Raw genomic sequence first — 15163 nt, 5'->3', positions numbered from 1 at the left:
TCAATTTTAGACTGGGCTTCCCTTGTGGCTTAGCTGGTAATGAATCCGCCTTCAATTCAGGGAGACCTGGGTTTGATCCCTGGGTTGGGAAGATCCCCTGGAGAAGGGAAAGGCTACCCTCTCCAGTATTCTGGCCAGGAGATAAATTTTAGTTTATCTCAGTGAACCTCTTAAATTGAGGATTCTGGGATATTTCATTTCTGTTGCTATTTTATGGCTTATTGAAAACAGAACAGAGCAGAGGGAAAGAATTGAACTTCAGTTAAGTCTCTTGTTTGAAATTGGAGAATTTTCTGGGAATTTGCCTTACTGTGTTGAACTGGAACCACTTGCTTGCATAAATGTTTTTGAGAGTCAGATGTATCATTTTGGAAGCTCTGGAATTTATTATCTGGATCAGACCTTAGAAATTGTTTACTTTTGAATGTATCCAGTTCTACGAGAAGAAAATATGAAGCCCAGAACACCTAGATAAGTTTTTGGTTTGTAACCAGTTTCAAGACCTTTATTGTGACTGGACTGGAAGTTCATTTCTAGAGGAAACAAATTTAAAATTTTTCAGAAAATGTGACTTGTTAATGGTAAGGATGGTAGATGTGTCCACTGGGTTAAGTGGTATGGTGTTAACCTTCAGAGAAGGGAGGGTTTCCCTTCTCCCTTTTTATAATTAAAAAAACACAAGACCATTTTAGGCTGTCTGATATCTATAAATTGCCATGGTGTATATTGTGAAAGAAATGACTCCTTAGCACCCATTTAGCAGAATCCAGGATAGAAGGGTAGGAATCAGTGTGATGCAGTAGAAAGAGCATGGGCTTGGGAGCCAGCCAGGCTTCTCTTTGCTTCCTGGCTGTGTTCTTGGGTAGGTCTACTTATATGAGCCTCAGTTTCATCATTTACAAAACAGGACTAATCTGACAATGTTTATGAGGATTGTATAAAATAATGTTTATAAAGTAATTAGATTGCACATAGTTCATAGTAAATATCAAATAGATAATGACAGTTATTTGTTCTAGTTATAATATTAGCTCATATAAACCAAAAATTGGTCAGTGTGATAGCAACTTGGTGTTTGGGGATGGTCATTAGGCAGATTAATTTTTAATAAGTTCTCGAGCATCTGTTGAAGATAATAAACACCTGCTTAGAATTATTATTGTTTTGGTATTGTTCTACATTAACTTGATTATATCAGTAAGGGTTTGAGGCAGGTCTGGGAAATTCTAACATGAAAGTCTTAGGTGAATTTCTTTGAAATACTGCAAATTGGTGATACGAGATGATTGAAATTAGGGTTTTTGAATAAAAATAGTTTTATGATTTTACTGCTGTTTGGTGTGGTGGGTTTTGTGACTGCTGCTGAAAAGTCCATGAGCAGTCTAGGTGCTAGATTCAAGATGGAGTTATAGTCGTGATGTTCCTTTGGCAGAAGGTACATATCTTAGGTCATTCTGTTTGCAGTCTTGTTTAGCGGTTTGATAGAGCAGGGTGCTTATGGATAAGATGCCTGCTTTGTATGTCTACTCCTGTTGGCACATTTAAAAGCTTACTGTCCCGGCCATTTGATATCTTTGAGTTGTTTTATTGATATGGGAAGTGAAGGTAGAGGAACCTTTCAACTTTACGTTTCTTGTGATTTATATTCCTGTTGAAATATGGGTTCACACTAAATATATTAAAGCCTTTGAATGTAAAAAGGTTGCCCTGGAATTTTTCAGCTTTATTTTCTAGCAGTTAAGGCAATTAACTCTGGACTGCATATCTAAGAACTCAGTATTACTGTGTGATGGGGTTATAAATATTCTATTGCTTTCAATTCAGACTGAATATAAATAGACCGTTTTCCTTACATAATGAGTAGATTTAAACTTGAATTTGTCATTGGAAATGCTGAGATGCAAAGCTATTTTGATTGTGGCACAATTGGTATAAAAGCCACAATCAGTTGAAAGTGAAAGAGTTCGTTAAAAATCTTTGTCTTTTTCCAGATGGTTGATCTTTCTTGGATTACATGTAAAGAATCTTTATGTCTGTGAAGAAAGGAATTTCCTTTGTTCCTTATATAAATAACTCTAAACTGCTTGCTAGCAACGAGTGCATCTCTTTGAATATTATTTGAAAAAAAGGGAAGATCTTTTATAGTTGGTATTTTTTTTTGTTATGATTTGAGAGATATTTCGAACTTTAGCATTTATTAGTAGGATCAGTTGAAGGTTTGAAGATTCTGAGTGTCGCCTCTGACCTTAGCAGCAGTTGTCGCAAAAGGCCCCTTTTGTGAAGTGTCAGTGCACATCATAAAAACACCCCTTAGCTACGTTGAAAGATAGGTTAACTTACCTGAAATCCGTTTTGTGGAACAGCATTGATACTGTGTGGAACAACGAAGACATTTGGGATGTTTTTAGATTCTAAATATACAAAGCAGTTTTCTAATTGTGTAGAAAACAGTGAAAACTTAGCCAGAAGTGCTTTGTCCTTTCCTTTTTGAGATGTTACTGAATTCTGAATGTCTTTAATTTTCATGTGAAGTGACAAAAAATAGGTTTTGTGAGAAGCCATTGCTATATCTGGTTTTTTTTTTTATTTCTTTGCCTGGATGGCAGAGGTATCAGAATTAGTTTTCCAGATTATTCATAGTCACCACTGTCACTACCATAGGCCAGATATTTCATTCTTCCTTTATTTCTACACAGATGGTAGTCTCAGATTGTATTCTTGTGTCCCCCACCCCTACCCTAGGAGCTTACTTCTGAGATTCCTTGAATTCAAGGAAATGAGAAGTATTGCAGTGGAATTTGTTATTTTACATTTTAACCTTCAAAAAATTTTAAAATGTATAGAAAACTAATTCACTTCATAAGTTACTTAGTCACTACAAAGTCAGACAGGAAAATGGTTGGTTGAAAGCTTTAGAGCAAATACTAGTTTTTACTTTTAACTTGTATTACTTTCAGCAAATCAATTTATTTAATCTAGCTTATTTCTCCAAATTTAATACATGGAGTGATATGCAGAAAATTTTTTGTTTCTTCAGTAGGTAATTTGAAGAATTTAGGGTGATACTTTTGGAGACAAAATTTTTTGAATAATTAAAGATATAGATGTTTTATGCAGGTTTTTTTCCTTGCGAAAATTTTTTTATTTCATGTAAAATAATTAAGAATTAGATTTAGAGGAATTTGAGGTCTTTTCAGGGAAATTGGAGATTAAATTTCTACTTTTTGTTAAAGCATGGTACTTCATTTGGATCAGCAACAGATATATTCACTGTTCTCACGGGGAAAAGTTCTTCCTAAAATTCCAAGGACTAGTAGTTTTAATTTAAAAAATTGCATTTATAAAAATTTGAAGATTTATTTGAGGAAAAAACTGTTCCTGGACAGTTGAGTTTTGGTATTTATTTTATAAACAAGTGTTTTACAATTTGTTTTGAACAATACAGTAAGTACTCACAAATCCTAGATGCTGGCTCTTTAATATTGGTATATTCTAAATATATATAGAAATTTTCACTTCATCTATTGACTGAAACTTTGTATACAAAAAAATTAACTGGAATAATATGTTTTTTTTTTACATTATGATAGTAATATATTATGTGGGTTAATGCTTACAAAAGTAAGAGTTTCTTTATTTCCCTGGCAGTCCAGTGGTTAAGACTGCTGTTCCATTGCAGAGGGCATGGGTTTATCCATATGTTGGCACCACAGGGCCAGGGGGGGAAAAAAAATTCTAGGTGGTTCTAATGAGGGCTATTATGGGAAATAGCACAAATTAAAGACGGTGTAAATAGAGGAAAACATGCATTAATACCATCTTTATTGTGCTGTGAATATGGTAATTGTGAATTTATCCTACCTAAATTTTGAGTAGCCTCCTAGAGGAGGAGATGACCATTGGCTATCCTTCTGGAAGGGACTAACTTGAGCAAGGACCCTAGGAGACCACACCAAACCTTTTTCCTCTTAGGAAGGGGTTGTTCAGGAGTATTATGGATTCCTTTATGTGGAGAAAGTTTTGGTTTTGGCCAAAATCAGGGAGCATCAAAAACTGGATTATTTTCTCCTTTCTCCCTACTTTCAAGTAGAGTATTTTTGCATATAAATTACACAAGACTGAATGGTTTTTCACCAGTAAATCATCACAAAGGTATTGGTAAAGCTAAATAGTAATGATTTCTCCATTGAGTGTTCTTACAGATGTGCAAAAACTGACAGCCGGTAAAGGCAATGATAAATAAAACATAGATATTTTTCTAGGTAGAATATGAATAGTGAAAAACATTGCTTTAGCAGTAGTACATCTGAGCTCTAGAAAGAATTGTGGAGAAGTTTAAAACTTGAGTAGTGTAAATTGATGCAGGTAGCAATTTTAGTTTTTTCTCCAAAAAACCTTTTAAATATTTTATAACCTTGACATTTTATTAGAACTATAGCTTAATTCATAATTCTTTTGCTGATTCTTAATATTTATCATTTCAGAACCACTCATGAATTCTTGTTTGGTGCTCTTGCTGAACTAGTTGATAATGCAAGGTATGTAGTCCTCAGGTGTGCAGTCTGTTCTTGAAAACTTATTGGGTTTTTGTGATCTCTGATCTCTGAAGGCTTGGGAGGAAGGCAGTTCTTTTGCATATGTGACTCACTCCTAGGAGGCATCTTACCCAAAAAGTATTTTAAATAGCACATTGGTTGATAATCCATTCATTTGTATGTTGCAGACTAAAAATAGTGAACTTACAACCTCCAAAGCTACTTTCCCTATGTGTTAGAACAAGATGATTGTTGTGAAACACAGGGAATTAAGATAAAAACTTAGGGATCTAATTACTAGGACAAACTGTTTAAATTTGCGCTACCAGGACAGTAAACCATCTATGTCTTTAAAATTATTTCAGAGTTCTGTGTCTTCCCAAAATGTACAGTCAGCCCTCTGTATCTGCAGGTTCTGCATCTGTGGATTCAAGGAACCACAGATCGAAAGTATTGGAAAAGTTCCAGAAGGTTCCAAAGGCAAAACTTGAGTTTGCTGCTTGCTTGCAACTATTTACACAGCATTTACATTGTGATAGTTACCATAAGTAACATAGAGATGATTTGGAGTGAACAGGAGAATGTGCATAGATTATATGCAAGTGTTACACAATTTTATAGAAGGCAGTTGAGCATCTGCAGATATTGTTGTCCTTGGTGGTCTTAAACCAGTCCCCTGCGGATGCTAAGGAGTGAGTTTTTTTGTCAGATTAGACTAGTTGATCAAAGCATCTTCCATTGTTAGCAGCTGTGCTTGGAAGAAATCATTCTTCAGCACGGTGTTATACTGAGTTCTTAGTGATAGAAGCCTCTAAATGTTACTGTGCAAGACTGAAAAGAAGTTTGGATTGGTTCAGGGATGGTGAAGTCCTAAATCAAAAGTCTGCCTATAATTATATCACAGATTTCTGAATGCACACATAAAATTCAGACATGGTGTTTATTGACCTATATGACTAATGAAGAAGAAGATGATAAGAGTTGACAAAAATACTTTCTAAACAGATGTCCAATTAATGACATAATGGTAATTATGTCTACCTATGTCTACCGTTATACTTTTATTGTTATTATTTACTGGACTGCGCATGGAAGTGTGCTAGTTAACAACTTGTTTAACCTGAAAAGCCCCATTTTCAGTGTTTTTCAATTGTTTCAGTCCTGGTTGACTCAATTTTTATATTTAAAAATGTAGCTTAATGGAACTATGTTTGAATTTGCCACTTGTTTAGTGATACGACAGTGTGTTTTGGCAGGCTGCTTTTTTATATATTACATGGTGAACTGGAGATTGCCTGGGAGTGTATGTTCCTGCTCATACACATACTTTGCCGATCTCTTCTGTTTTTGAAATGTTTTTATGTTTTTGGGAATAATTAGCTGTAGAGTTGTATGGATTTGAGTGGATTATTTTGCATTTAAAAGCACTGGAACTCAGCGCCTCATTTTCTTTGCCTGCAGTTGGCAGAATTGGGCTACATTACTTTCAAGCCTTTATGGAAGACTTCACTGATGACTGAGCTTTTATTTCAGCTGATGACTGGGACCTAATGGGGTGCCCTAAACTTCCTTTCAGGTTTAGGGAGGATAAGATTATAGGCTCATGAGTCAGTGTACTGACTGTAGTGTATATACCGTAAGACCTGATTTTCTTAGGCTTTGTGGCAGAGTATTGTTTTCCTTTTTTTCTCAAATCTTGGTGAGAAAGAACAATGGATGAAATATTGGAACATTGTTTATGATCGCAGTCAAACGAGTGATTGGAGTCATTTAGTGTGTAAAGGAATGTTCTTATTTATCCTCTAGCTGTTTTCACTGTGAAATTTTTATTTAAAAAAAGTGTATTCAGACCCTATGTATCTTGTGATTGTTTTAAATAACTTGGAGCTCCAGAGGTGTTTCACAGACATATAAGGAAAAGTGTGTTACCAAATGTAAAAGTATATCTTTAATGTATATAGAATTTCTTTTATGATTTCCTGAAAATAGATTCAAAATAGTATGTATCCCACTCAATACTGTGCATCTTGATGGTTATACTTCATATTCTCATTTGAATATTGATTTTTTTCCCCCAACTTTGCAGAGATGCTGATGCCACGAGAATTGATATTTATGCAGGTAAGACAGATACCAGTCTTCCTTCTCATGCCCAGTTCCCAGAAGAATTTACTGTTGTGCCTAAAAGTAAATGAGTGGGAGATAACTAGTTTCTGGAGTCTGGGTAGACAGCCTGATTACTCCAGGTTATTAGGCAAGACAGGTAGCCCTGATCAGGTATTTAATAGAAATCAAGAATATTGGTATTAAGGGAACTACTGCGAGGTGCCCAGATCTATCAGTCAGTTCACTTCAGTCGCTCAGTTGTGTATGACTCTTTGCAACCCCATGGACTGCAGCACGCCAGGCCTCCCTTTCCATCACCAACTTCCGGAGTTTACTCAAACTCATGTCCATTGAGTTGGTGATGATATCCAGCCATCTTATCCTTTGTCGCCCCCTTCTCCTCCTGCCTTCAGTCTTTCCCAGCATCAGGGTCTTTTCAAATGAGTCAGTTCTTCACATCAGGTGGCCAAAGTATTAGAGTTTCAGCTTTGTCATCAGTCCTTCCAATGAATATTCAGGACTGATTTCCTTTAGGATGGACTGGTTGGATCTCTTTGCAGTCAAAGGGAATCTCCAGAGTCTTCTCCAACAGTTCAGAAGCATCAGTTCTTCGGTGCTCAGCTTCCTTTATAATCCAGCTCTCACATCCATACATGATTACTGGAAAAACCATAGTTTTGACTAGATAGACCTTTGTTGGTAAAGTAATGTCTCTGCTTTATGCTGTCTAGGTTGGTCGTAACTTTTCTTCCAGGGAGCAAGCATCTTTTAATTTCATGACTGCAGTCACCCATCTGCAGTGATTTTGGAGCCCCCCAGAATAAAGTCTCTCACTGTTTCCATCGTTTCCCCATCTATTTGCCATGAAATGATGGGACTGGATGCCATCCATGATCTTAGTTTTCTGAATGTTGAGTTTTAAGCCAACTTTTTCACTCTCCTCTTTCACTTTCATCAAGAGGCTCTTTAGTTCTTTGCTTTCTGCCATAAGTGTGGTGTCATCTGCATATCTGACGTTATTGATATTTCTTCCAGCAGTCTTGATTCCAGCTTGTGCTTCACCGAGTCCAGTGTTTCTCATGATGTACCCTGCATATAAGTTAAATAAGCAGGGTGACGGTATACAGCCTTGATGTACTCCTTTTCCAATTTGGAACCAGTCTGTTGTTCCATGTCCAGTTCTAACTATTATTTCTTGACCTGCATACAGATTTCTCAGGAGGCAGGTCAGGTGGTCTGGTATTCCCATCTCTTTTAGAATTTTCCACAGTTTATTGTGATCCATATAATCAAAGACTTTGGCATAGTCAATAAAGCAGAAGTAGATGTTTTTCTGGAACTCTCTTGCTTTTTCTATGATCCAGTGGATATTGGCAATTTGATCTCTGGTTCCTCTGCCTTTTCTAAATCCAGCTTGAACATCTGGAAGTTCATGTTTCACGTACTGTTGAAGCCTGGCTTGGAGAGTTTTAAGCTTTACTTTGCTAGTGTGTGAGATTAGTACAGTTGTGAGGTAGTTTGAGCATTCTTTGGCATTGCCTTTCTTTGGGATTGGAATGAAAACTGACCTTTTCCAGTCCTGTGGCCGCTGCTGAGTTTTCCAGATTTACTGTCCTACTGAGTGCAGCACTTTCACAGCATCATCTTTTAGGATTTGAAATAACTGGAATTCCATCACTTCCACTAGCTTTGTTCGTAGTGATGCTTCCTAAGGCCCACTTGACTTCACATTCTAGGATGTCTGGCTCTAGGTGAGTGATCACACCATTATGGTTATCTGGGTCTTGAAGATCTTTTTTGTATAGTTTTTCTGTGTATTCTTGCCACCTCTTCTTTATATCTTCTGCTTCTGTTAGGTCCATACCATTTCCGTCCTTTATTGTACCCATCTTTGCTTGAAATGTTCCCTTGGTATCTCTGATTTTCTTGAAGAGATCTCTAGTCTTTCCCATTCTACTGTTCTCTATTTCTTTGCATAGATCACTGAGGAGGGCTTTCTTATTTCTCCTTGCTATTCTTTGGAACTCTGCTTTCAAATGGGTAGATCTTCCCTTTTCTACTTTGCTTTTTGCTTCTCTTCTTTTCATAGCTATTTGTAAGGCCTCCTTAGACAACCATTTTGCCTTTTTGCATTTCTGTTTCTTGGGGGTGGTCTTGATCCCTGCCTTGTGTACAATGTCACGAACCTCTATCCATAATTCTTGAGGCACTCTGTCTGTCAGATCTAATCCCTTGAGTCTATTTCTCACCGTATATTCGTAAGGGATTTGATTTAGGTCATACATGAATTGATGCTTTTGAACTGTGGTGTTGGAGAAGACTCTTGAGAGTCCCTTGGACTTCAAGGAGATCCAACCAGTCCATTCTGAAGGAGATCAGCCCTGGGATTTCTTTGGAAGGAATGATGCTGAAGCTGAAACTCCAGTACTTTGGCCACCTCATGCGAAGAGTTGACTCATTGGAAAGGACTCTGATGCTGGGAGGGATTGGGGGCAGGAGGAGAAGGGGACGACAGAGGATGAGATGGCTGGATGGCATCACTGACTCGATGGACGTGAGTCTGAGTGAACTCTGGGAGTTGGTGATGGACAGGGAGGCCTGGCGTGCTGCAATTCATGGGGTCGCAAAGAGTCGGACACGGCTGAGCGACTGATCTGATCTGAGTGGTCTAGTGGTTTTCCCTACTTTCTTCAATTTAAGTCTGAATTTGGCAATAAGGAGTTCATGACCTGAACCATAGTCAGCTCCTCGTCTTGTTTTTGCTGACTGTATAGAGCTTTTCCAGAGCTGTGTATCTATTTAAAGAAAGCCACTGGGATATTAATTGGGTTGATGTGGAGTGAAATGACCAAGTACCACTGATTTTCTTGATTGGAGTTAGCAGGTGGCCAGGTTTGTGGGGTTCGTAGTTTCTGCAGCCGAAGAAAGATCTTGTTGAAGGCCATCTTATCCCTCTGTAATCTTGGTGAGGACAAATCCCAACTTGAAGAGCTGCTGGTGTCAGTTGTACAAAACAGTTGTGTAACTGGATTGGCACTGAGGTTTGCAGAGATGTTCTCAGGCAGAGGAGTCAGGTGGGAAATAGGGCTGCTTTGCTTAGAATTTTAAAATATTGACACCGTCTATTATTTTTGCCTGATTGGCTTTGCTCTTTGGCAGTAAAGTCCTTTCTTTGTTATGGAGTGTGTATAGCAGTGACAGAAATCTTAGTCATTGTCGTTGCCCTACTGCTGCTGCTGCTGCTAGGTCGCTTCAGTCGTGTCCTACTCTGTGCGACCCCATAGACGGCAGCCCACCAGGCTCCCCCGTCCCTGGGATTCTCCAGGCAAGAACACTGGAGTGGGTTGCTATTTCCTTCTCCAATGCGTGAAAGTGAAAAGTGAAAGTGAAGTCGCTCAGTCGTGTCTGACTAGTAGCAACCCCGTGGACTGCAGCCTACCAGGCTCCTCCATCCGTGAGATTTTCTAGGCAAGAGTACTGGAGTGGCGTGCCCTTGCCTTCTTCGTTGCCCTACCCACCTTTTAATAAACAGCTTGCTTTCTGCCTGTTCAGTGTTTGTACCAGCACATTTTTTGTCATTTGAGTGCTAAAAATTTGGAAGTGGAAAAGAGGAAGATGGCTTTTAAATCCAGTTTGGCTGGCATTGCCTCACTTTTGAAAAACTTGAGTTTTTATGGGAATATATGGTTATCATATAATCCCCCTTTCTCTTTACAGACCCATTTTGATCAATGGAAATAAGCCCTCAATAGAAAGTAATTCTTAGAACTTCCAGTGTCATATAATTGTAAAGAATATTCCCAGATACGATTTCCTTCTGCCTGATACACTTTGGAGCAAAGAAAATACTCAAAACAGTTAAAAATCAGCTATCCTGCTTAAGTTCTAAAAACCTCTGTTCAAAAGGCTCTGCCAAGTGGTGAAAATAAGACTTCTTTTATTTTTAGAAGAGAATAACAGGAGAATGGGTCATAACATAAGAAAGTTAGAAGATGGTTTTTAATAACCCTTAGGCCAGGTGGAACTTTCTTGCTTTTTCCATGATCCAGCGGATGTTCGCAATTTGATCTCTGGTTCCTCTGCCTTTTCTAAAACCAGCTTGAACATCAGGAAGTTCATGGTTCACGTATTGCTGAAGCCTGGCTTGGAGAATCTTGAGCATTACTTTACTAGCGTGTGAGATGAGTGCAATTGTGTGGTAGTTTGAGCATTCTTTGGCATTGCCCTCCTTTGGGATTGGAATGAAAACTGACCTTTTCCAGTCCTGTGGCCATTGCTGAGTTTTCCAAATTTGCTGGCATATTGAGTGCAGCACTTTCACAGCATCATCTTTCAGGATTTGAAATAGCTCAACTGGAATTCCATCACCTCCACGAGCATTGTTCGTAGTGATGCTTTCTAAGGCCCACTTGACTTCACATTCCAGGATGTCTGGCTCTAGATGAGTGATCACACCATCATGATTATCTGGGTCGTGAAGATCTTTTTTGTACAGTTCTTCTGTGTATTCTTGCCACCTTTTCTTAATATCTTCTGCTTTTGTTAGGTCCATACATTTCTGTCCTTTATCGAGCCCATCTTTGCATGAAATGTTCCCTTGGTATCTCTAATTTTCTTGAAGAGATCCCTAGTCTTTCCCATTCTGTTGTTTTTCTCTATTTCTTTGCATTGATCACTGAGGAAGGCTTTCTTATCTTTTCTTGCTGATCTTTGGAACTCTGCATTCAGATGCTTATATCTTCCCTTTTCTCCTTTGCTTTTCGCTTCTCTTCTTTTCACAGCTATTTGTAAGGCCTCCCCAGAGAGCCATTTTGCTTTTTTGCATTTCTTTTCCATGGGGATGGTCTTGATCCCTGTCTCCTGTACAATGTCACGAACCTCATTCCATAGTTCATCAGGCACTCTATCAGATCTAGGCCCTTAAATCTATTTCTCACTTCCACTGTATAATCATAAGGGATTTGATTTAGGTCATACCTGAATGGTCTAGTTGAGAAATCTGTATGCAGGTCAGGAAGCAACAGTTAGAACTGGACATGGGACAAAGACTGGTTCCAAATAGGAAAAGGAGTACGTCAAGGCTGTATATTGTCACCCTGTTTATTTAACTTATATGCAGAGTACATCATAAGAAACGCTGGACTGGAAGAAGCACAAGCTGTAATCAAGATTGCCGGGAGAAATATCAATAACCTCAGATATGCAGAGGACACCACCCTTATAGCAGAAAGTGAAGAGGAACTCAAAAGCCTCATGATGAAAGTGAAAGTGGAGAGTGAAAAAGTTGGTTTAAAGCTCAACATTCAGAAAAGAAAGATCATGGCATCCGGTCCCATCACTTCATGGGAAATAGATGGGGAAACAGTGTCAGACTTTATTTTTGGGGGCTCCAAAAATCACTGCAGATGGTGACTGCAGCCACGAAATTAAAAGACGTTTACTCCTTGGAAGGAAAGTTATGACCAACCTAGATAGCATATTCAAAAGCAGAGACATTGCCAACAAAGGTCCGTCTAGTCAAGGCTATGGTTTTTCCTGTGGTCATGTGTGGATGTGAGAGTTGGACTGTGAAGAAGGCTGAGCGCCGAAGAATTGATGCTTTTGAACTGTGGTGTTGGAGAAGACTCTTGGGAGTCCCTTGGACTGCAAGGAGATCCAACCAGTCCATTCTGAAGGAGATCAGCCCTGGGATTTCTTTGGAGGGAATGATGCTGAAGCTGAAACTCCAGTACTTTGGCCACCTCATGCGAAGAGTTGACTCACTGGAAAAGACTCTGATGCTGGGAGGGATTGGGGGCAGGAGGAGAAGGGGACGATAAAGGATGAGATGGCTGGATGGCTTCACCGACTCAATGGACATGAGTCTGAGTGAACTCCGGGAGTTGGTGATGGACAGGGAGGCCTGGCGTGCTGCAATTCACGGGGTCGCAAAGAGTCGAACACGACTGAGTAACTGAACTGAACTGGAGGCTGGGTGGAGGTATCATTCGTGCACCACAGTAGGTCTCCCACCCCAGAGTGCTTCAGTGAGGAGCAAGAACTGCCACCTCTGGAAGAAGTCGAAGCTGTTTACATCATCGCACAGATGGCAAAGCAGAGAATATGTCTCCACTGCAAGTGATGTGGAAGGGGAAAAAATCATCCTGTTTTGGAAGAAGCTTTTTTTTTTTTTTGGCTGTGTAGCTTATGGGATTTTAGTTCCCTGACCAGGGATTGAACCTAGGGTCACAGCGTGAGAGCCAGGAATCCTAGCCACTGGACAGCCAGGGAATTCATGGGAAAAACTTTTTTTTTTTTTTTTTGTGGTGTCACAATTTTATTTTATTATTATTTTTTTTTTTTTTTTTGCCATTCTCCCAAATCTTCCCACCCTCTCCCTCGGAAAAACTTTTAAAAGAGATCATCTCTGCTCCTGTTTACCACCTTTGACCTTTCATTTCAGTCTTTCAGTCGTTTACCACCTTTGGTGGGTGGATTTCAGCAAAGACGCAGTGCTTTCACTTGGAATGCAACAGAGCAGTTGGATTTCAATTTAAATGCAAATGGCCCAGTGTACTTTTATTGTGTGCTCAGTGTTACCTGTTGTGCTTTGGGAGGACTTCGGGAGGAGTCCAGAGAGTATGAGGTGGGGCCTTTGCTAAATTGCCATTAGAGAATTTAGTTGTTTATCGGAGACAGGACTCCACAGTTGATTAGGGAAGAATAACTTGATCTAGAGGGAACTGTCAAGGTAGTTACGGATTAAATGGCATGATAGAAGCACTAAGCACTCTACCGTTTTGGGAAAAGACTTCATTTACTCCGAGTGCCTTGAGACTGGGAATCTTGACTGAGGTGCCCCAGCTTCACACTCTTCTACCTCAGTGTTACATTAGTACATTCAATAGAAATAAAAGCTACCTCATTTTACAAGTAGGATAATAGAATTTGTTGTTGTTCAGTTGCTCAGTTGTGTCCGACTCTTTGTGACCCCCTGGACTGCAGCACTGCAGGCCTCCCTGTCCATCACCAACTCCTGGAGCTTGCTCACACTCATGTGCATCGAGTTGCCGATGCCATCCCATCATCTCATCCTCTGTTTTCCCTTCTCCTCTTGCCTTCAGTCTTTGTTAGCATCAGGGTCTTTTCTAAGGAGTCAGTGCTTCGCATCAAGTGACCAAAGTATTGAAGCTTCAGTTTCAGCATCCAGTCCTTCCAATGAATGTTCAGGACTGATTTCCTGTAGGATTGACTGGTTTAATCTTGCAGTACAGGGGACTCGCAAGAATCTTCTCCAACACGACAGTTCAAAAGCATCAGTTGTTTGGCGTTCAGCCTTGTTTATGGTCCAACTCTCACATCCATACATTGACTTCTGAAAAAACCATAGCTTTCACTCTACGGACCTATGTCGCTAAAGTAACTGCTTTTTAATATGCTTTCTAGGTTTGTCATAGTTTTACAAAGAGCAAGCGTCTTTTAATTTCATGACTGTAGTCACCATCTGCAGTGATTTTTGGAGCCCAAGGAAATAACGTCTGTCAGTGTTTCCATTGTTTCCTCATCTATTTGCCATGAAGTGATAGGACCGCATGCCTTGATCTTCATTTTTTTTTTAATGCTGAGTTTTAAGCCAGCTTTTTCACTCTGCTCTTTCACGTTCATCAAGAGGCTCTTTAGTTCATAAAGGACAAACTGTATGGAGGATAATAGAATTAATAATATAATATGAAGTTTTTGTTGTTAATCTATCAGGGAACGTATTTTCCTGTCTCCCTTTCTAAAAGTAGCTTGATCCTGAACTTAGAAATCTTCCCAAACATCAAATGTAGTTTGAATTTGCCACAAATTCACATTACAGCTTAAAGAAGGGTGAGAGAGAAACCAGACTCCGGTACCCAACGTGTTCCTGTTAGATGGGGCCAGACTAGAACATGCCTGTCAGACTGTTTTTATTGACTTTCTGGACATCCTTCGATAGGGACTGCTGTGCTTCAAAGAAAGATTCCTCTTGTGATGCCAGGTCAGTGGTTAGTAAATGGAAACTTAGAGCAAATGCAGCTGAAATGAATACTGTTCAAACAGATTGCAGAGTACGATGAATAACTTGACGGTCGTTCTGTTACAGCCTCTGCTGAGGACAGCGTTATCTTGTTACCTCTGATGGTTCACTTAAAGCTCCGTTTTATGTCTCCTCCAGCTTTTTCCTGTTCTTCCCAGTGGGAGCTGGATGGAGGAATGTTGCAGTAATTGGGAGAAGCCAGACTTGGTCATCTAGGGGTAGCTTAGATGGGCCGCCTCCCACACGGTTCTGTGATGTCCTAAGCTGCCACCAGCGTCTGAGGCCAACTGCACAGAAGGCAGTTTGGCTCTGTCCTCCTCTAGGATGTATGCTGAGAGGGGGCGCAGACAATCCCCAGCTGCCCAGAGCCCCTCCTCTATCCAGAACTCCCACCAGCTTCATAGAATCCTTTCCTCGAGGCTTCGGATGTCATTCAGTTGGTTGATTAAAGTGAGTAGAAGGTGTGAGGAATGCATGTCCT

The 15163-nt window shown here is 39.6% G+C and overlaps 1 protein-coding gene across 13 annotated transcripts in view; it reads left to right on the top strand.

Annotated features, from left to right (window-relative positions):
• MORC2 (MORC family CW-type zinc finger 2) overlaps nt 1-15163 on the top strand; it is a 42641-nt gene that overhangs the window by 3240 nt on the left and 24238 nt on the right. For 12 of the 13 annotated variants that reach the window (XM_059875898.1, XM_059875893.1, XM_015475580.3 and 9 more), the window contains 2 exons: nt 4485-4538; nt 6622-6656. Coding sequence is in view for 11 of the 13 variants with exons in the window: in XM_059875893.1 (XP_059731876.1) it covers nt 4485-4538; nt 6622-6656 (89 nt within the window). In the remaining 2 variants the exon portion in view is untranslated. Of the gene's footprint in view, nt 1-4484; nt 4539-6621; nt 6657-11760; nt 15133-15163 lie in introns of all 13 variants that reach the window. The other variant, XM_059875899.1, reaches the window with a different exon arrangement.

Source organism: Bos taurus, chromosome 17 (genome assembly GCF_002263795.3).
Source record: "Bos taurus isolate L1 Dominette 01449 registration number 42190680 breed Hereford chromosome 17, ARS-UCD2.0, whole genome shotgun sequence".
NCBI lineage: Eukaryota > Metazoa > Chordata > Mammalia > Artiodactyla > Bovidae > Bos > Bos taurus.
The sequence above is the reverse complement of the archived record's forward strand: the minus strand, read 5'-3'. Positions and strand labels throughout refer to the sequence as shown.